We start from the raw sequence: 23,336 nt of genomic DNA, 5'->3' as shown, positions 1-23,336 counted from the left end.
TGTCTGAATACTACTTAGTGTAGGAAAGGAGAGTTTTCTTTCACCCATGCACCCCAGCTGCATGAGAGAAAACTAATAATTTTATGGCAACATTAATTGAGAATACTGACCCTCCTTGCTCTTCCTTGGCAAAAAGTCCAGCTTATTAATTTAGACATTTAAGTATAGTTAAAATGTCCATGTGTAATGTTTATATTTATGTAAGAGTCAATTGTAATATTATTATTTGCATGGTTGAGTGGAATTATCAAGTATTTTGTATGGAAAATAATAGTGTTTTTATTGTGACAATTAAAATATCACTTTTCCCAAACGTTTTTCTGTCATTTGTACCTGACAGGAAGGTAAGAGAGATGAAAGAAAAGGAGATTTATTTATTTATATTTTTAAAAAAATCTGACTATAAATGACTCTAGACTGCTAAATAGAAATAGAAAAAGGAAAGTATAAAAAGCTGTGCTTCTGAGCATATGCAGAGGAAAAGCATCCTATATTTCCAGAACTGTTTTGTATAACCCTGAAAGAAAAGGAGATTTGCAATCTAATATTAACAAATATTAAAAATCTAAAAGAAAATGGGGAAGTGGGAAGTTACAGTGGGACAAAAAAGTATATAGTCAGCCACCAATTGTGCAAGTTCTCCCACTTAAAAAGATGAGAGGCCTGTAATTTTCATCATAGCTTTACCTCAACTATGAGAGACAAAATGAGGGAAAAAATCCAGAAAATCACTTTGTCTGATTTTTAAAGAATTTATTTGCAAATCATGGTGGAAAATAAGTATTTGGTCAATATCAAAAGTTCATCTCAATACTTTGTTATATATCCTTTGTTGGCAATGACAGAGGTCAAACGTTTTCTGTAAGTCTTCACAAGCTTTTCACACACTGTTGCTGGTATTTTGGCCCATTCCTCCATGCAGATCTCCTCTAGAGCAGTGATGTTTTGGGGCTGTCGCTGGGCAACACGGACTTTCAACTCCCTCCAAAGGTTTTCCATGGGCTTGAGATCTGGAGACTGGCTAGGCCACTCCAGGACCTTGAAATGCTTCTTACGAAGCCACTCCTTCGTTGCCCGGGTGGTGTGTTTGGGATCATTGTCATGCTGAAAGACCCAGCCACATTTCATCTTCAATGCCCTTGCTGATGGAAGGAGGTGTTCACTCAAAATCTCACGATACATGGCCCCATTCATTCTTTCCTTTACACGGATCAGTCGTCCTGGTCCCTTTGCAGAAAAACAACCCCAAAGCATGATGCTTCCACACCCATGCTTCACAGTAGGTATGGTGTTCTTTGGGTGCAACTCAGCATTCTCTCTCCTCCAAACACGAGTTGAGTTTAGACCAAAACGTTCTACTTTGGTTTCATCTGACCATATGACATTCTCCCAATCCTCTTCTGGATCATCCAAATGCTCTCTAGCAAACTTCAGACCGGCCCGGACATGTACTGGCTTAAGCAGGGGGACACGTCTGGCACTGCAGGATTTGAGTCCCTGGCGGCATAGTGTGTTACCGATGGTAGCCTTTGTTACTTTGGTCCCAGCTCTCTGCAGGTCATTCACTAGGTCCCCCCGTGTGGTTCTGGGATTTTTGCTCACCATTCTTGTGATCATTTTGACCCCACAGGGTAAGATATTGCGTGGAGCCCAAGATCGAGGGAGATTATCAGTGGTCTTGTATGTCTTCCATTTTCTAATTATTGCTCCCACAGTTGATTTCTTCACACCAAGCTGCTTGCCTATTGCAGATTCAGCCTTCCCAGCCTGGTGCAGGTCTACAATTTTGTTTCTGGTGTCCTTCAACAGCTCTTTGGTCTTGGCCATAGTTGAGTTTGGAGTGTGACTGTTTGAGGTTGTGGACAGGTGTCTTTTATACTGATAACAAGGTCAAACAGGTGCCATTACTACAGGTAACGAGTGGAGGACAGAAGAGCCTCTTAAAGAAGTAGTTACAGGTCTGTGAGAGCCAGACATCTTGCTTGTTTGTAGGTGACCAAATACTTATTTTCCACCATGATTTGCAAATAAATTCTTTAAAAATCAGACAATGTGATTTTCTGGATTTTTTTTCTCATTTTGTCTCTCATAGTTGAGGTATACCTATGATGAAAATTACAGGCCTCTCTTATCTTTTTAAGTGGGAGAACCTGCACAATTGGTGGCTGACTAAATACTTTTTTGCCCCACTGTATATATTTATATTTAGCACCTTGGAGTGGTTGAACATTTTTTTTCTTTCTGCTTTCTTGTTCAAATGTTCTTGCTAATTCCTAATATTTATTTAATTTACAATTACTACTAGTGTGAGCTTCTTCTGGGATCGCTCTTGCTGGTAAAGTCAAAAGAGAGGATTGAAGCTAAAAGGGGTGAAGTCAGGTAGGGCACTGCAGGCCCAAAAGAAGCCAACCCAACTAGAAGAAACTCCAAAGCCAAACTTGAAAGTAAGCAAATTATGTCTGTATTGTTGCCAAAACAGTATGTGAACAAAGCTCAAAAATGCAGAAAAATCTGGATGCCAGATGATGAGATCCCAAGCCAGAAGATACAGCTCTAACTACTGCGACATATTGAACTTTCAAGAGTAGGTCTTGGAGGCAATGACAGGGACCCAAACTGCAAGGAAATCTGGTCACTATTGAAAAAAGACACATGCAAATGGAATATGCATTGTGAAAAGCATGAACCAAGGAAAACTCAGAATGGGAGGTGTGTCTTATAATTGCCCCTTGTGTCACTGGAGGTGACAGAGAGGTTATCAAGACTATTCAAACCCACCAACAATTATCCTTTCCAGCAAAGAGAGTCCAAAGGCAATCTCTTCCATTGTTATACAATGGATTACTATTACTAATTACTATTAGGATTTTTTTTTTGATATCCATCCGAAATCTACTTCTTTATAATTTAAATCCACTATTTCTGTTCCTGTTTTTTGGAACAACTCTGAACAATTCTGACCTGTTGTTTTCATGGCATATCTTCGGATACAAGACAACTATCATGTTTTCCTGAAACCTTCTGTTCTCCATGCTAAAGATACTGAACACCTCCAACCATTATTTGTAAGTCCTATATTTGGGATTTTCCCTACCCAAATGTAAGACTTTATATTTCTTCCTGTTGAAATCCATATGGTTGCTTTCTGCCCACTGTTCCAGCTTGTCAAGATCTTGTACTGTCCTCTAAGGTATTTACTATTCTCTTATCTTTGTACTGACTGCAAATTTATAACTATATTTTCTAACTCCGTATCTGTCATTTATAAATATGTTGAACTGCACAAGGCCTAGAAGAGAGCTGTATAGTATTCCACTTGACACTTCCCTCTAGTCTGAGAGAGAACAAATGACATACTTGCAGGGTACAATTTATTCATTTATTTATACAATTTATATGACCATCCCATCTTAAATACATAACTCTGGGCAGCCAACTGTCTGTCTGTCCATCTATCCACCCATCCATCCACACCCCATGACTGAAATTAAAAATAGTCCAATACAGAGAAGAACAAAATGAGGCAATTTCAGAGAACAAACACAAATTCAGTGGTGCTTAAAAGTTTGTAAACCCGATTGAATTTTCAACATTTCTGCATAAATATGACTTAATATGTGATATGTTCTCCACACAAATCCTAAAACTAGATAAAGAAAACCCAATTAAACAAATTAGTCAAATTAGTCAAAACATTATATTTGTTCATTTATTTATTGAGGAAGATGATTCAAAGCTACATATTTGTGTGTGGCAAAAGTATGTGAACCTCTAGGATTATCAGTTCTTTTGAAGGAGAAATTAGTGTCAGGTATTTCAATCAATGGGATGATAATCAGGAGTGAGTGTAGGAGGTCCTGCCTTATTTAAAGGACCTAGGAACAAGAACTCCTACATTTTTTAGGACAGTACTATGCCTTGGCTGGTCTGTGAGGCAATGGTCACTTTGGCATTTTCAAGACCCTACATTTGGTTTTGAGGAACTTTTGGTGGCCACATATTCAGGCTAATGTAAACCAGTTGTATGCCTCCTGTTCAAACTGCCCCAGGGTGAAAGATGCCCTTGGTAAACCATAAACCACCTGCAAGATTCTGGGCCACCATGTCCTTGGAAAGACAGCCCTGATGGCCGTTAATACCCTGATCAAAATGGATCACTTTGTGCTGCGTTCAGTCCTCCTCACAGCCAAGGAGACCATCTTTCTATTCTTACATATAACCTTCTGCCTACATGGACTGTCTAACCACCTAACCTCAAAATGTGCTCTGCAATGTACCACCAGATTCTGACAAGCACTCTTTAAGAGCTCAGATGCCTAGGTTCATTTATTATCTTCACATCAGTTGGACAGACAGACAGAACAAGTGAATGAAATCCCACAGCATTATTTGAGATGCTTCATCAATTTCCAGAAGGATAATTGGGTGGAACTCCTGTCCTTGCTGAGTTCACTTACAACAATGTACAGCATATATCTAGTCAAATGACAATATTCCTAGTAATCTAGAGCTTCCATCCCACTTTTTCCCATTAACCCAACCAGCATCTACTGTCCCGGCCACAGACCAGCTACTAGAAGTATAAGCAATCCACTAAGTTCTCCAGAATCAACTCCAGATGGCCAAGGAGGGCTATAAACACTTTGAACATCAACAGTTCAGGGCTTCCTTAGCAGTGGGGGACTTGGTATGGATTTTCACAAAGCACTTGGGAACTCAGTAGCCATTGAGGAAACTAGACCACTGTTTCCTAGGTCTGTTCTCAGTAGGAGGGTACCCAGGGGTGTACCACATCAAACTCCCATCCACCATCAAAGTACATCCCATGTTTCACTGTTTCTTACCACTTCTGCTGCTCCTGCGAGCCCATACTGTTCTCTTGCACCTCCACTACCATGTATATGACACCACTTGTCATATAAGACAAAACCTAAATGGGAAGTGGCATGCATCTTGGATTTGGACCATCATCAGGGTGCTTCTAATACTTCACTGATTAGAAGGGTTACAGGCCTGAAGAATGCTCACAGGAAGATGCAGACTATATTCACACACCATGACTAGTCCAACAATTCCATTAGCACAACTCCAAATGCCCAAGGCTTCAGCCTTGGGAGAGGAGAGCCTTGATGCTGAGGAGACTCATCTGACAGATGAATGTCAGCCTCAGGAGGCAGCAAGAAATCTAGCACCTGAAGGCTGACCCTACCAGCAATCTTCAAGAGCAGCTGTACCTGTGGTCAAATGATGAGAATCAGGATCCCAGATGACTAGCTCTCAAGCACGTCATACTCTATGCTGACCAGAGCAAACGAGTTCCATGTGCCTCCCTGCCTGAAAAGAGTATCTTGCCAGACTTAACTGGCTCCCATGTGGTGTAGGTTCTACTTAAGAGGCACCATCAGCTGACAAGATTCCATTGGGAACAACCATTCTACCTGAACTCTGTATGCTTGAAGCTTTGAACCTCCTGCCTCCTGAAATTCTGTCACTTTGAACCTGAATGGCTGATGGTCTTCCCATAATGCCTAGACCTTTGGACCATGACCTAAGAATGCTTCTACCTGCTGCACTTGGACTCTCACTATTTGGAACTTGTTTGCAGGCAGCCTCACCCGTGATTGGAATTTTGCTGAGGCATATGTGCACTTGGTTGCCTGCCATTACTTGTAAATGCTTTAACTAGAAGTAAAGCCTTAGCAATCTAACTTTTATGTGCATGTATGCATGGTTGGCTTGGAACAGGACAGAATAAAATATATATGTGAGACAAAAAGGCACCAATCTTGAATTCACCAGAATTCTTTATTGACCTTTTTATCTCACATATATTGGGCAATGGGTTCAAGACCTCCCACTTCTGAGTAGGAGAAGAGATCTCCACTTTCCCTTGTTATGGTAACAATTCTCACATAAAGTATGTTCTGAACAGCTTTGAAACCCATACATATTGTGCAAATAAACCATGATAAGAACTTTATATATGTTTTTATTAAATTTCATCTATTAATTTCTCTAAGCTATAAACACTACTTGCATTTAGTTTTTGTCTTACTATATTAGCTATCCTTGTATTAGCTATCATGGCCAATTCATTTGCAAATCTGATAAGCTATCCCTCCTCACTGTCCAAGTCTTTCACAAAAATAAGAGTACCAGGATTAAGACCAAATCCTGCAGAACCGCTTTGTTTTATTTCTCCCTCTAGTTTGACGAATAACCAAGGATGAGCAGTTTCAGTATGATTTTCAAGTCAGCTGTGAATTCACCTGATAATTATACTATCCAATTCACACTAGATTTTTCCTTAAATTTCCAGATTTCCCCTGAACAGTTTTTTTTTTTACACAGCTTCAAAACTACCTTCTCTAAGAGAAGGTTCCAAGCATATTTTACAAGTCCTACCAGCAGGATAAATTCCTTCCCCATTTCTTCTAAAATATGGCACTTTTTGCAAAGGATTAGAAGGGCATCTGCAATAGGAAAAATAAGCATTTTATTTGGATGCACAGTTGATTACTTAAAGCTCATAATTACATGTGATTATGTGTATTTTCAATATGGGAAACTCTGGCTCAACTAAAGAAGAATGCTGTATCTCCAGAGGTTGCCTGCAGGATTATTGCACCAAGATGTACATCCACTCCAGAATTAATGTTTAAGGTATATTGTTTTATACAGTGATAAGAGTGGCCCAGGTAGTAACTTTATGGCTGAGGTGATGTCAGACTTGATATTCTAGTGGAATGCCTGCAGATCTTAAATAATGGTGGCTGGCAGTTCATAAAATATCAGCCTCTTGGAAGTATCATATAGGAAGTTTGTCTTTTAGCATATTTTAATTAATTAATTAATATTTATCTATTTTAATTAATGTTTATTCTGTTTTTACTGTAAACCGCCCAGAGTCACTCCGCAGTGAGATGGGAGGTGACAAATCTGAAATATAAATAAATAAAATAAATAAATAAATATAGGCCAATTGCCATGAGATGTTTTTCATGAAAGCAAACTGGCCCTTACTATGCACACCATAACGGAAAATATAAAGGCCTTGGCAAAATAGATTCATGCAATGCAAACACACAATGGACATCCAAAAGATAAAATCTGCTATTTTTAATCCTTGGCATAAGAAGAAAAGTGGCAAAATTATTTATACTGAATCATATAGAAAAGAGCGCTGCACACTCTTTGGAAGTCACAATGAGAGTGCTTACAGGCTGGGCTTCCAAGGGACTTTGTGCTCTGATCAAAAAACCCCCAGTGTTATAACCACTAAACTTGAATCCTGTGGGAACTTGGCCCTAGTGTCCTAATTAATCTACCCAATCAAGATCTCTTACTTGTCGAAGTTTACCTTCCTCCTTGTAGGCTGTTCTGCTTAACCAACATGCTTTGGGATAAACTGGACAGCTAATATTTAAAATCACAGAACACCCAAATACAGCCCTAATAATGACAGATGATTTTAATGTCAGGATTGGACCCAATGACACAGTGCTCTTCTTCCACTTTGGCAGGTGTCTCTCTTCTTCTGATAGATAGCTGGATAATAAAGTACAGCACTCCAGGGACTTGGGAATCAACATGGCAGGTTGGCACTTAGTATATCTTCCTAGGGGCCTTCAGCAATGCTTATTAAACAAGGAGAAGTCACATACTGGGGGACCTGAAGGTTGAGCATGATTGACCTCACACAATTTAACAAGGTGCTCATTTTTAAAGTTGGACTCTGACCACCCTTTACTACTCCACTTGGACTATAACAATCATCCACCTCATTCAGCTAATGTTGTAAGTCAAAACAGTGTCTGCAGAGTTCAATCAGTCACAAGATTAAATGGACTGCAACATGGGTGCAGTGGATACAACTTCACTAACCAATGAGTTCTCCAAACCCCACATCTGCTATCAACCTGAGAAGCCCTAGCCACTTATTAAAAGTGCCATCCAGCTGCTCCTAAAATCTCACCTCCAGGCTAGGAGAAGACCTGCTGGTATCCCTTGGAAATCATGGTTTAATCAAGAGTGCATTTCTGCCAGGGGAGAACTAACAAGAGACTTCAAGACCCATAGATACAGCTATTGCCCACATTTATTGCCTAAAAGCCAGCTAATCAACCAAAAAAGGCATTATAAAAATATAACCAAAATGAAAAAAACAGGCTTTTGTCAGGGCAAATTGGGAGCAAATTTTCCAAGTTACAAGGAGTAAGAATACCTCTCTATTCTGGAGGCTAATTACCTGTCCATCACAGAACAGGAGCCAAAAATTGGAGGCTGGGATACCAGCTGCTAAATGGGAAAAGTTCTATAGTATACACTTTATAGCACACTTTATTCTCTCTCCATCTATTGGCCCCCAAATGAGCATCCCTCTATGGCCCCCCCGTCTCCCACTCAGGGATTCTGAAACTAATAAATCAACAGAAAAGTGGGAAAGTGACCAAATACTCAGCAGTGACCAAATACTATGCAAGCTGCTGAAGGGAAATGCTGATTGGAGGGCTCCTCAGCCTTCAATTCCATCCCAAGAAATAGACTCTGGTGGTAGTTTGTCCTTACATCTATGGACCAAAGGCTATTTGCAACTCTCAGGATGTTGCATGAAAACACAGTCACTCATGTTAGGTAAAATAAAGCTGACTATCTTACTGCAGATATTCCAATCAGCCGAGGAGTGAAACAGGGATGCATTTTAGCTCCCCTACCATTTAATATTTATGTAAACTCAGTGGTTGCTGTTCTTACTAAAAAAAGAATTCCATCTCCCTTAAGCTCAGGGACAGATATTTGGCAATGCTCCTGTACACTGACGATGCAGCAATTTTCTAGCTTACACAGGTGGGTCTTAGGAGAAGTCTGCAGGGCTTAGGAAAACTCTGCAAGGAGGAAGGGTTTACAATTAATTACTCCAATACTAAAATTATGGTCTTCTCATGAAGACTGAGTTGCCATAAACATGAATGGCAAAACAGGGACTAACAAAATAGAACAAGTTCCAGCTTTTAAATATCTGGGAGTAATTTTCAAGCCTCTGGAAGTTGGCAGCAACAATCTAGAGTCATCTTTGCCAAAGCCAAGTGCCAAGGCAATCCTGGACCTTTTTCACTCTAAGGGAGGTAGATGCATACCTGCAGCCATTAAGTTATTTAAAGCTAAATCTATATCCCAGATGCTGTATAGGGCACAGATATGCAGCTACAACAATCTGAAGCCCCTGGATGCTGTCCAATCTAAATTTTTGTGAACATTCTTCTAGGTTCCATGTTGTGTTCCAAATGTTCTAATTCACATTGAAACAGGAAGCATCCCACTGGACGCAAGAGTCCAGGCTTGCCATCTGTTTTATTGGCTTAAATTTCTATTTTCTCTTGGCCCACTAGCCCCACTAATTCTTTTTAATGAATTCACATCACAATCTTCTATATGCTACTAAAACTCTTATTGTGTTTAACTGTTTGTCTCTGTGTTTATCTATTGTCCTCAAGTTACCCCAAACAGTGCATTATACCGCAACAGTTTTTGAATCAAGGTACCTAAAATCCGCTAACTTAAAGAATGTGTAAAAAATCTGGAAACTATTATTCCTGTGGAATTGAAATTTCCATGACGTTCAGACCAGTTTTATTTGCAAAGTTGTGGCTGTTGCAGTGTCCCCGCAGTCACGTGGTTGTGATTTCTGACGCTTCCTGCCAACTCCCCATAAGCTAAGTCAATGGGGAAGCTGGCAAGAAGTTGGAAGTTGATCCCTCTCCCACTGCTGTTTGCCTGCCATGGTCATTCTGTTTATCTGTTTAGGTAAGTAAATATTGACTTAATTATTGAAGTTCGTTTGCCACTACAATTATTTTTATATTTATGATATATACTCTTCTTAATGATCATGGGATTGTCCAGCATTGAGATAAAAAAAATATGGTCAGCCTAAAATTTAATGATCATTCAGGTCACATCAAACTGCACTATCTTTCTCTCAAAAGGTGACCCAACGGGTCACAGGGTTGTCCAGTGGAGACTAAAAATCATGGCTAACCTGTGTTATTGCTACCTTTCCATCCATTCTTTTCTACCTCTAAGCCTAGAGAAACCAAAACCCGAGATTTGCCAAAGAGTCTTTGATACTGCACATCAGACCGACTTGAACAGTATAGGTAACCTGGAAGAGTAGGTTTCCTTACTGGAAATCTTTTAGACTGTTCAATCTAGTTTGCTCACCATACTGTAAATTCTTCATTTTGGCCCACTCTAATCTTCTCCCCTTAGCAGTATTGGATGGGAGATTTCATAAAATCACATTTGATGAGAGAAATTGTTCCTGTGACCAGAATGAACCTGAGACCTTAATGCAGATATATTTTCATTGTACCTTCTACAAGAATTCATGTGCTGGTATCCCTATACCACCTCCTAGTATAGTTCAAGCTTTCAATGAGGAGAGGTGGTTTGTTTTGTACTTTCAGATGGGAACCCTGTTATTACAAACAGGGTTGCAAAGTTTTTATTGGAAGTTATTTTATTCTTTTACCTAAAATTTACTCTTATTTTATCTGTTTTCCTCTGTTATATTTTGTTCTCTTTTGTTAACTTCTTATATGTGAAAATTTTAATTGGCAGGTCTATATGGTGGTTTTATTGCTCTTATTGTATTTGAGCCTGCTTTTATGTGCTGTTTTGGGGCTGTAGCTATTCTGCTAGTCATTGACTATAAATAAAAATGTTCTTTCTTCTATAGAAAATTGATATCGCTTTGGGTCTCAATACTTGATCTGGTGAAATTGTGAATTGCAGTGCATGAAATGGAATTTGCTGTCCAGAAATAACAGCTACAAAAAAGTAAGGCATAGGCACCAATGGCAAAAACAGGGTGGGCCTGCTGGTATGATTACAGGTGTAATTAACTTTTCTCCCTCCTTAAATTGCCAGCAGGAATGAAAAATGTAAAATTTATGTATGTGTATATATGTTCAGATGAATGTGAAAAAGACTATGTATGGCTTTGGATTCCAACATGGGAGTCAGGGGCATCACTATGCCCACAAACACCTTGCTTGGAGCCTGCCAGGCTTCCTGCTTTTCCTGACTTATTTTTTACATTTATAAATTTAAAAAAATTTTTTAAGGAAGTTGGCAGTCTAGTTTTGTCATGCAGGAGCCAGTTCATATTTTAACTCTATTGTGACTGATAATTGGTAGACTCTTCAGGCAAATGCCATCAAAGGAAATGTCTTTAATCTCACCCAAATAGGAAGGGCAGTGTTGGCTCAGGGAGACATTCAAGCATAAGCCAAAGGAATATGAGTCACATTATACAGAATATACATAATTAAAATCTGAGATAATAAATAAGGGAGGTATTTGAAGGAGCAACAGAACCGAAGGAAAGCAAAAACATGGTAGAGATAGGAAACTAAAAGGCATATATTGATGTAAGGACAGAAAAAGAGAAACAAATATTATATAGAAAGTGATGTAAACACAGCTAATTAAGACACAATTTTTGGAAAAAAAGTGGGAGTTGAAAAAGGCATGGTGCTGTTAAACATGTCAGTTTATGGACTAACTTCATTCAGAGTTAATAGTACCACCTTGCTTGTTTTTTTTTTTTTTAAAGGGCTTACTTTTTTCTCTTTCCATTTATGCCAGTCCTTTCCTCAGAGAAAAACCAAAATTGCCTCTATTGGGAGAGATTAAAATGGTGCAGAAGATCCAGATCTGCCTTATTTTTATGAACTTTTTATGGTGTATAGACCAGGAGAAAAAGCATAGTATTGGCCTGTATCTGGTAGATGCTCTATAAATACTGTGAATGAACATACCACATTATTGCGGTTTGGACCTGGTCGCTCTCCATCTAGCCGTGTTGGCATTTTCAAGCCACCATATTTCTTCCAGTATGTCCAGCAAGATATACAAAGACGACATTGCATGTTAGGAGGACCCCAAGAATACCATTGGTGAGACTGTGTAACTAGGATCAGCAAAAACAGAAAATGAGACATGCTATGATATTTGGATATTGCAAAAGAAATCAGCTTCCCGATACAAGAGAACAAAATTTATACAAAGAAACCCACTTCTGTAGCACAAAAGAGCTATTGATTTTTTAAAGACAGAAGTCAGATGAAAAAACTCCAGGTAGCCTTCATATTATTGGTTTACATTTAATACTCTGGAGGCTACCTTTTTTCATACTGATCTCATTTCCCCTACCATCAGTTACTATTGTTGTTATTGCCATCTCATGTATATTAGGCCAGAAATGATGGAAGACAGTGGCCTGATGCCCTCTCTCGTCCTTTTGCTACCATTACTGCTGCTGTGAGCCCTACTCCACAAAGCTTGCTTGTTGGCCATGGTTCTTTCAAGAACTCATGAAAAAAAAATGCTGCCTAACAAATAGCCATTATGTTTCAATCCCCCTTCCTTCCAATCCACTGGCTCAGAGTTTCAATCCCCCTTTCTTGGCTCAGATCCAAGGGACTCAGGGCATTCCTCTCCATTTTGCTCCTGAAGCCAGGTTTCAGTGGAATTCTGCTCTCTCTCTTTCTCCTTCCATCTGGCGTAATTGGGGAAGAAAAGATAGATGCGGGATTTTGGTGACAAAGGCAAGAGCTGAGTTATGTGATATATTTATTCATTAGTGAACACATGGTAGTAGTAGTATGTTGCTTTACTCCTATGATCAATGAGCATGAAATACTACTTTTGCTCTGGCTGTTAATTTTTGACTCAGGTTCAGGAGATAGTTGACTGCTTTGCTTGACCTGGTAGCAAGGCTGCATAGAAGGCATGGGAGGAAGAAAAAAATCAATTTTGCATTTGGTGCCTGCCTACTAGGTTGAGAGGACTAACGATTTGAATTTTTCTTCTGTCTCTACCCCTCCATTTTTTAAATAGAAAAACTACTTCAAGACAACTGCAGTCTTCTCTGTCCCTGGGACACATTATGGTAAATAGCTACCTTTATTCATCCTGTTTTCTCCCTTGCCAAGCTAACAGTCCCATTGGCTCAGTCCTTGTCAGAATCCAGGCATCTGACAACCACAGGGAACCTGACATGTAAAGCCAGAAGAAAAAAGGAAATAAAAATGTATCTCTCCCTGTCCCCACCATCAGACAGGGTATTGAGAATGCAATAAATCAGGCAGACCCAGACTGAGCTTGGGATGTAGGAAGGTAAATGCCAAGGCCAGAACTGATGAGAGAGTGAGTGGAAAGAGTAACTTACGGTTGTAGCGGCAAGTGAGAGTTAACTGGGGGTAGAAACATAATGCCTTCCCCACTGTTAGTTACAGCAAGCCAGACAAATATAACATTTGTAGCAGATTTATTGTAGCAGAGGTCTTGAGGTAAACGGACAAGATACATGGGGTGCTCCTCAGCTGAACAATTAATTTTACTGATTTATTTGCCATTTCTCCTGCTTTTCCTCTAACGAGATTAAGGGAGAAACATAGTGCCACGCCATCTTCCTTTCTTCCCCTCCCCAATTCTGTGTTCCCCATAACCTGTGAAATAGGTTAGTCAAGGGTATTAATTGGCCATCATTTCTATACAACACTCAGTTAGTGATAACACACAATTCCTAGCTTTTTAAGTCTATGCTCTTCTTGTTTCTACATGACTTAAATCACAATGTGACTATACCAGATGTTCTGCCTTGGAAAGAGAGTTTGCTTACCTGTAACTATGATTCTTCAAACGCTCATCTGTGTATTCACACACTTGAGGTCTGCACCTTCATGGAGCACTGTTCCAGAACTTTCTAAAGCTAAGATGATTGCAGGATAGTCTTAGCAAGAAAATACCACCCAAGTTTACATCACCTACAAATTGATAAACATTCCCTCAACCTCTGAATCATTAACAACAATGCTAGATACTCAGAAAGTATCTAGTGCAGCACTCCACATATTGTTTCACTCCAATCTGATGATGAAATGTTGATGAGCATTTTAAGAATACAAGCCAACCTTATCTAGATAATATTTAATTAACTTGTGAATCAGAATGTCAAGGGATATTTTGTTACACAGTCAAAAGTGAAATAAAACTATTCTGGTAAGACATTTTCTTGACAAATCCTCCTAGTAATCACTGCATTGTTTTCAAGGTACTTACAACATGTTGATCACTTTATAATCTGTTTTAGTACCCCCACAATTATCAATATCTGTTCTATTCTGTAGTTTCTTGGATCCCCTTTTCTCCCCTTTTTGAAGGCAAAGGACACTATTTATCCTCCTCAAATCAATAGTTCACTAGTGCTGAAGGAGTATCTTCTGTGGGGAACAGGTTATACTCTGCCATTATAAGCAGGGATTATTTGATGCACAAGAATTCATGGATGATTACTGGAAGAATCATCAAGAAATGTAATGAAAATCCAAGGAGAAACATCCCTTCAGTCAGAAAAGATTCCTAAAATTTCTCCTCAGAAATTAAGTAAATATATCTCCAGATTGTCAGGATCTATGCAAGCCAGAACCTTCAATTGTTTTTTTATTGCTTTTACTTTTATTGCTAAGTATATATCAATGGGTGAATAGTGGAATGGTGGGAATGTTATTTTAAACCGCTTGCTTGACCTGCCATAAAAAGAGGGGAGAGGAGGCCAGGTGCCGTTATCTTTATCTTGAAACAAGCAACCAAGGCCAAGAGGTGTGAGAACCGGGGCAAGGCGCGAAGAGTTTCAAGCGGGAAAGAAAAGCTAGAAGGGGGGGAATTTGGGCTTAAAAGGACAAGGGTTTGCTTTGTAGAATTAGACTCAACAAACTATGATGCTGTACGCTTCTCCTGAATAAAGAAATCTTTGATGGAACTCTTTGGACTCCAGAGGATTTACTGAACTTTGGGATTGAGTGTGCAGACTCTGACACAGATGGTTAATCAAGAACTTCCTGAACGCTTTCCAAGACAGGCACTTAAAAAACCTGGTTAGAGACAGGAGACAGTACAACAAAAGATTTGATAGTAACTGATAGAAAATTGAAAATCTTGAAAATTGTCTTGCATAATGCCTTCTAAGCTTGATTAAGAAAGCCCTATCACAATAGAAATGCAACGTAGGTACTGCCGCAGAAAAAGGCTGAAACAATGTAGTTATACACAGTTGAGGAAAATATTGTCCAGCCTATTATGAGCTGAAGAAGAGGAATCTGGAATGTCCCTGACTTCACAAGAACAAAGAAATATTCATGCTGATGGTAAGAGGTAAAGCCTCCAGAAATAAGCAGTTTTTAAAAAGCAGCAGCAGTAGCAAAACACTTATTCCAGTTAGAGCAAGCTAGGGCCAATATAAATACATGTCAAGAACCCACTGGGGTCCTGAAACCAATGGGTCTAATTCTTGTTATGCTACTTGATCCTGCATCAAGCCTGTGGTTATATTAGATGGGCTCTGAGGTCCCTAGTAACTTTATGATTCTTGATTGCTGTGGCTTGATTTGCTGTTGTGTTTTTCTTTTTGTTTACTCTTAGCTATTCATCAATTTCCTGATTTTGATCTCTGACTGTTTACAGATTACTGGGTTCCAACTACTTTCTAACTGCAAACTCCAATCTTGTGTATGCTTATGAAGTTTTATTGAAATGTTAAAAACATCTATCTCTATCCCTTATTTCAGTAATACTAAAATTTGTCATTTTGCTTGGTTATTCTATAAAATGAAGTGAACCTGACTTGATACCAACAATTCTTAGCAAAATTTTTTGGATGTATTTAGATCAAAATGTGGCCGTGCAGACAATCTTGGATGCCCCAAGAATGGCACAAATAACACCTTTACTGTGTGAGCTGCATTGGGTCCCAGTTTGCTTCTGGGTCCAATTCAAAGTGTTGGTTATTACCTTTAAAGCCCTACGTGGCATGGGTCCAGGTTACCTGAGGGACTGTCTCACCCCCATCACATCAACCCGTCCCACCCGGTCAGGCAGAGAGGGCAGTTTGCAGACCCCATCAGTGAGAGAATGTCGGCTGGTGGAGCCGAGGATGCCATTGCCCCCACCCTTTGGAATATTCTCCCCCCAGAGGTGCGGCAGGGCCCTATCCTCCTGGCTTCTGGAAAGGATTAAAGACCTGGCTTTGCCAGCTTGCGTGGGGTGATAACAATCTTACCCAATCCTGGGGGTGGATGGTGCCTTGTTAACGTTCCCTGAGTGCTGCCAATTTTATATCTATCCTTGGATCTATTTATTTTCTAAGATTATTGTATATTGTAATTTTAATTGATTTTAACTGTTTTGTAAACTGCCCAGACTCATTTCAATGAGATGGGCAGTGACAAATTAGATAGATAGATAGATAGATAGATAGATAGATAGATAGATAGATAGATAGATAGATAGATAGATAGGCAGGCAGGCAGGCAGGCAGGCAGGCAGGCAGGCAGGCAGGCAGGCAGGCAGGCAGGCAGGCAGGCAGGCAGGCAGGCAGGCAGGCAGGCAGGCAGGCAGGCTTGGGGTGTTATGTTATGCCTGATTCTTTTATACAATTCCTAAAAGACTCTCAAAATGGATAACATTTAATCTTTACCTCTAATGATGACAAATGAAATAAGATTTAGAAAGTTGATGTAGAATTTGAACATTGATGTAAAATATGATTAAGATTAATATAATTCTGATGTTGACATATTTCAAGAAATCTAATTTTTATTCCTTTATACTATTTAACTCAATGTATAAGCAATTACATTTTATTTAGCAGTGTTACTCTAAAATTTTTATTAAATTACAATTGCCTATTTGGAAACAGAAATTCCATTTTTCGTACTTTTTATCAGTGGGCATTTATTTTACCATTAATTATAGGCTGGGATAAAGATTTTGGAAATGTAGCTTCAAATCAAATCAAATCAAATCAAATCAAATCAAATCAAATCAAATGAATAATTCTGATCCCTTTACACATGAAAAAATTGTATTATGAAACAGCGTTGGCTTAGGAATAGCTGATAAAAACTTTCGTAGGGGGGAAACTGGGCCTTGACCAGTTTAGCTTTACTGAAGTGTTTTTAAACTTCTGTAAAACTTAAAACTGAATTTAATCTCAGAGAGTTTCTTGACAGTTTATTCAATATAAGCATTTTTATATGAACATTTTGGTTTCAATGCCATTTGCTAACTTGGAAACTCTACTTTTATTAATCTTGGGGAATCAATTGAGGTCTTAAACCAATTTAATTACATTGAACAATGTTCAATGTAGTGATACCAGATGATGGATTTGTAATTCATGGATCCTTATTTTTCTCCTTTTGGAAGATAGGAACTACACTGGCTTTCCTCTAGTCATCTGGCATTTTACCCATTATGTCATTTCAATCTTACCCACTCTTAAATGCCATACAGTTGACAATGTAAATACTATTTTGTGGCAATCTGATCTTTCCATTTGCTATTCGTATTCATTTTGGTTTTCACAAAGCTTTTTCTGCAGCCCCACTGGATTCCTCTCCTGACCCTCTATTTCTTCTCACATTGGAATTGTTTGCAACTGTGCTTTTACTATTTATTCCTTTTTATGAAGTTCCACTTATTTTGAGCATCTCTGTCAATTAGCTTGTCTTGCCACAAAAATGTACTTACCATTACTCTGAGCTTATTCGCTACCATTAAAGCCCAAGATATGCATTTGATTATAATCAGCTTTAGTTTCCCTTTCATTTTCCCACAATGTTTCTGTACTTCTACTTCCTTGACATAGTCTTCTGTACTGATTATGTTAATTCATTGTGGTAGTAGTGGCTTTTTTGTTCAATAAATTACCAAAAATGTAGAGTGGGGAGGAGGAAAAAAGAAGAGTTAGGGTTAGGGTGTTGAATTATCTAACATCCCAAAGATGCCGTTGCACTTCCAGGTGATGCAGATCTGAAGTAATGACCATTTTAAGCACTTGCTCGGAGACAGGAAGATTAATTCAGATTACTTTACTAAACTAGCAGCATGGGCTGGTATTCCTGAATTAATTTCTCCCAAAGATAGGCAGTTTTGGGAATGTCAGGGGTTTGGGGAAGATTATTGCCATAAGGGAAGAATTTGAGGCCATTAACCACAAAACATTGCCCAAGACCATCTGAGGTTCTTTCTGAGAAAAATAAAAATGTTATTAAGAACAAAATGAACAAGGGGATAGAAAGAATGAAGAGGAAAAAGACTAAAAGGAAAAAAAAGCAATGATGAAGTTGGACTTGATGATCCTTTCATATTTATGATTCTATCAGCAGGTAGAAAGTACTTCTTACAGTGCTTCTCACAGTGGTGCAGCTAGAGAAGTTGAAGAGAAACTAAATGGGATGGTGAGAACTGTGCCCAGTGAGGATATGTACGTGGAGGACAAGGTAAATTCTTTAAATTGAAAATGTTCCAATACAGTACTCCATGCAGACACAGACCCCATAAGTGTGATACACAGAAACCATGAAGATTTAATCTTAACACACAGGCTTTGAATGACGCTGCAGGGATTGGTTAAAATGTTTCTGTGCCTATGTAATATTGTCTGGTCATCTCACCATTCCAAAATGTGCTGCTGACTTTAGGAGAGAGCCCAGCACCACAGGAAGCACACACTCGCATTTTTAGTATAAAAGAGAGAGACATCTTTTATTTACTGCATGCATTTAATAAGCTAAGTGCAGAATTTCCTCCCTACTTGTTAAAGGAATTCTTTTTTCATAGGAGGCAGGATTTCACACAATGCTACTATAAGTGGCTAAATGCATAAATCACTTACTATAGCAGCTTTCACAAGCACGGCCTGTTCCCATATTCTGTGTTTGTGGCTGTATTCCTGTACCATTCATCATTCTTGGTTTAATGCTGTTTACACTGATCTGGTTGGGATTTGGTTTGTTACTTAATATATACCAGAAAAAGAAGAAAATAGTTTACTGTAACATGCAACATTTCAAAAAGACTTTGGACATAGTAAATAAAACATAAGTACACCCCAGTTCCAAGTGTTCTAATACAAAATATTTTAATTATCTCCTATATTCATTTTCATTTCATATTTAGTTGTCTAATATTAGACTATTTGTTTTTAAGACATTAGGAGATCAGTGGACACTACGTAGTGCCATTGTGAGCACTACGGCACCCTGAGGTGCCAATCTGCACTGAACGCTTTCCAAATCCTTTATAAATGTTGTTTACTGATAATTTCCTAGAAGAATGATTCCCTAGAAGCTACGAGATGGACAACAGCAGGGCTAAGATAGTCTCTTTCAATCTTTAGGCAGTTTGTTTTAGGAAACCTGAGTTCTGGTGGATGGTGGATCCTTCTTGCAGAAAGTCTACTCTACTCTACTCTACTCTACTCTACTCTACTCTACTCAAATCAAAATTTATTGATTAGCCCTTAGGCCATATCAAAATACAAATTTCAGACACAAAATATTAATAAAACCCTATGTAAAAACAAATTAAGTAAAATGAGAATAAGATACAGTGATTAAATATACAAATGAGAGTACAAATCATGTCTCCCCTACAAATCATGTCACCCCTACAATTAACCCCTATCAACCCCACCTATGCAGATCTCAACCATATTGCTTTACTGTAGTACCTAGCTATATTATATGTTATTCTCGAATTGTGACCACACATAAAATATGTTGTTTTAATATGTGGTTCCCAATGGGTCATTCATTTGATGCGTGGTCCAAGATACATCTCTCTCTCCTTCTTATACAGATTACAATCAAATAATGTATGTGCTAATTCTATCTCTGACGCTCCACAGATACAGATGTGTTCGTTATAAGGAATACGATGAAACCTCCCATACCTGACCATTGTGTCAAGCTGGTCAAATCTCACTCGGGTAAATACCTCCCTAAGGTGTTTTGGCATTTGTATCTTTAAATAGTTGGCAATTTGAAAAGTATGTTTATATTGGCTCAGCCATTTCAAATTGCCAACCTTACTAAGTGTGGCTATATCCTTCTGTGCTTCTATATCCGAGATTCTTTGACCAGCTCTCTTTTTGACTTATTCTCTGGTTGCATGAGAGACAGGAAGACCACAGCTTCTTATATAATTTGTCAACTGTATAATCCAGGAGGTCTGCAATTGGGATTTTATTTGTTCTAGTAAACACAACTTTGGAAGTCTGTCAGTCTCCATTTCATTAATTTTACACCAATAGTTACAGTGGTACCTCGGGTTACGAACGCCTCTGTTAACAAACTTTTCGGGTTATGACCAGCTCCGGCCGCAAAAATTTACCTCGGTTTGCGAACTTCGCCTCGGGGTACGAGCAGGATACGTGGCCATTTTCCCTCCTGTGACATGGTCCGCGGTCATTTTTCCGCCCCCGACACGTGGTCCGCTGCCATTTTCCGCCCCTGACACGTGGTCATAGGGAGGGGGACTCTCCCTCCAAGCAATAGCCGCCTCCCTGTCCTCCACGCCAGAATGGATTAACGGTAATTACATTGAACCTTATGGGGAAATTTCCTTCGGATTGCGACCAATTCAGGTGGCCAGAGTCACGGAACGAATTAAGTTCGTAAACCGAGGTTCCACTGTATATGCTCTGATTTTAGATAGTGAATAGATTGTATAAATTCCCAGTTTGGCTTTAACTGCAGCAGCTGAAGTTCTTTTATCTACACCCAAAATGCTTCTCAGGTGCTGAGACTGAGAATTCTAATAATGAAGTAGAATTTAAGCCCCAAACTTCTGCTCCGTATAAGAGCATAGAAGTAAACTTAGCTTTATATACTTTAATTATTGGGGCTAGGGAACCTGGATAACTATGATTTTTTAATTTAAGCAGTAGATTCAAATGTGCCCTTGCTCTAAGTGAGCTCCGTTAATGATGACAAACCCAAGATCCTGTCTCAGAGAAAGTTACCCCTAGGTAAGGAAAGGTGTTAACTTGTTCAATTGGTTCACCATCTAATTGCCATCTATGTCTCTAACGTTGTTTTCCAAACACGATAATAATTGTCTAAAACCTGCTTGTTCTTCCACAAGAATGCATTTTTTATCTTCTCAGCTTTCAACTCTACTCAAAAGGAACCTAGCATATATTTTGGCAACAATATCCATTAAGCTAATGGGCTTGTAATTACTAGGGTCCTTTTTATTCCCTTTTTTATATATGGGGACAACTATTGCCATCTCCTACCCGGCTGGGATATGGCAGGTGTTATATATATGTGTAAATAGACCTGCCAATAGAGGGCCCCATCATCCGGGGAATTTTTTGAATAGTTCAGCTGGTAGAAAATCCTCACCAGGTGCTTTATTACTCTTTAGGCCTTTTATAATGGACTGTATCTCTTTTTCTGAGACTGGTGGCCAAGGGAGAGAGGTTTCAATAGATGATGAATCACTACTTAAGGACTGTTTCTCTGCAGATTCCGTTAAAGCAAACAAACAAATGTTGGTAATAATTCTCCCAGTCGTCAGCGGAGATTGGTATATCAAATACAAATCTCTGTTCCTTTAGGATTCCTGCTACAGAATGCCAAAATATAACTGAATTATGGCTCTGTCCAGCCAACTTGAGTTCTGACTAAACTGAGGTGGCATAACTTTTTTTCTTTAATTTTATAAGTTTTTTATATTCTCTTCTTATGAACATCTCAGCTTGTATATGAGCAGTGGAACACCTCTAAGCAAGTCTCACGGCTGCCTTCAATTTCTTTTTCATCAACTGGCATTCATTGTCAAACCAGGGAAATCTACCTGCTTGAAAACTTTTAGTGGAAGATTTAGTTATTAAATGTTTCTTCAGCATGTTACACAAATCAATAAATGCATTGGAAACTGACAGCCAGTCAGCTGTAGGTGACTGGATCGTTGTAGCCCAATTAACAGCATTCTCTGCTTTGAGGCTGTCCAATATTGCCTTTGTATCAACGTTGGCCCATATTTGCCTTTTATTCTGACTCACCTCAGAATTATTAGTGACCGACCTGTCAGCCATGTAATATGGTCTTAAATCTGAACGACCCAGTAATTTCACGCTCACTGGGTGGTGGTCACTTTCACCTCTTGGATATACAATAGCCTCTGAAAAGAGGTCAACTTTGTTTCTTGATACACAGATGAGATCTAACACACTGCTTGAGTGGGCTGAGTGGTATGTATATGGGTATATATAATTATTATCCTTACCTCCCAAGATCTGAAGATTACATTTAAAGATTAAGGAGACTAAATACAAGCCAGCAATATTACTTTTATTATCCCTTGAGAACCACTGCGGGTAATTATCAAGAAATTCATTTTGAAATCCTTTCTTTTGAGCAAACTCATGAAGAGATGGTCCTAATTTGGCATTAAAATCACCAAGCAATCTAATTATAGATTGAGAATACAATGTGGTTATTTCATCTAATATTGTTTCTAAACATAACCAGTAATCAGAATTATAGTAAGGGGATGTGTTTGGGAGAATATATACATTTACCAATATTAATTCAAGCTCCTTATATCTAAATTTCATGGCTAGGAAATGTGAAAATTTATCTTCATTATATAATTTCTCCCCTTGCCATTGCAATTCTTGCTTAATAAGGATACACAGGCTGCCAGAGGCTTGCTCTTTGTTCTTTGATTTTGGGGCATGGGAATTCCATCCTTGAAAACCCAGAAGTTGTACTGGTTCATCCTCTCCAGTTAGCTTCCTGGATGGCTATTACGTCAAATTTAGAAAGGAAACCCACTAGTTCACTGTCAGCCGCTTCTTTCCAGCCAGCTATATTCCAGGTCACAATTTGTATAGGTCTCCCAAAGACAAAATATTCTAAATGGGGTGGTTGGCTAAAGAATGAGGGTACAGACAGTGAATTTGTTTCTGGAGCTGGGACAATATTATCAATACTTCCCATATAAACACAATTATTATAAGATTCAGCTTTCCACATCATAGGTTATAATTGTTGCTCTTCTTTATCTTGAGTGCCAATATTCCACAGATTTTGGTCTGATACTAGCGTTTCTGCTAATGGCAGAAAACTCAGTCCATCCTTCTTGTTTTCTAATTGCTGGACTTGAAGGTAACTAACATCAAGTTGGGGTGTGTTAACAGAAAATTGCTCCGATTCAAAATTTCCCTTGACGGTGTTAACTTGTGATGATATAGAAGACAAGATATGGATGGAGTACCCCCTTGCTGAATGAAATCAGAATTAGGATCAACACTAAGTTCAACTGGATAGAGCAACTCTTGAGATTGCTCTATCTGATTCTCCGATGCCAGTGATATTAAGTCACCAGCTACAGTTTTATCCTCTAAGTGGTTAATTAAAACTTGTGCTATAATATCCTGCTGAATATCCTTTTCCTCTGTATGTTTCTTCTTTGGA

The 23,336-nt window shown here is 38.8% G+C and overlaps 1 protein-coding gene and 1 long non-coding RNA gene across 10 annotated transcripts in view; one reads left to right on the top strand and one right to left on the bottom strand.

The window, feature by feature from the left end:
- MTA1 (metastasis associated 1) overlaps nt 1-23,336 on the bottom strand; it is a 155,768-nt gene that overhangs the window by 85,283 nt on the left and 47,149 nt on the right. For all 9 annotated transcript variants that reach the window (XR_015798316.1, XM_025171966.2, XM_088153133.1 and 6 more), the window contains 2 exons: nt 18,743-18,864; nt 11,823-11,974 (listed from right to left, as the gene is read on the bottom strand). Coding sequence is in view for 8 of the 9 variants with exons in the window: in XM_025171966.2 (XP_025027734.1) it covers nt 11,823-11,974; nt 18,743-18,864 (274 nt within the window). In the remaining variant the exon portion in view is untranslated. The remainder of the gene's footprint in view (nt 1-11,822; nt 11,975-18,742; nt 18,865-23,336) is intronic.
- LOC148214111 (uncharacterized) overlaps nt 18,274-23,336 on the top strand; it is a 50,954-nt gene continuing 45,891 nt past the window's right edge. Inside the window, exons 1-2 of the long non-coding RNA XR_015798323.1 lie at nt 18,274-18,347; nt 19,757-19,837. This is a non-coding gene — a long non-coding RNA (uncharacterized LOC148214111). The remainder of the gene's footprint in view (nt 18,348-19,756; nt 19,838-23,336) is intronic.

This window comes from Python bivittatus, unplaced genomic scaffold (genome assembly GCF_059951505.1).
Source record: "Python bivittatus isolate LINGU-HERP-01145 unplaced genomic scaffold, Pbiv_v1 ctg000700_np1212, whole genome shotgun sequence".
NCBI classification, from domain to species: Eukaryota; Metazoa; Chordata; class Lepidosauria; order Squamata; family Pythonidae; genus Python; species Python bivittatus.
This window is presented reverse-complemented; position numbering and strand designations above follow the sequence as displayed.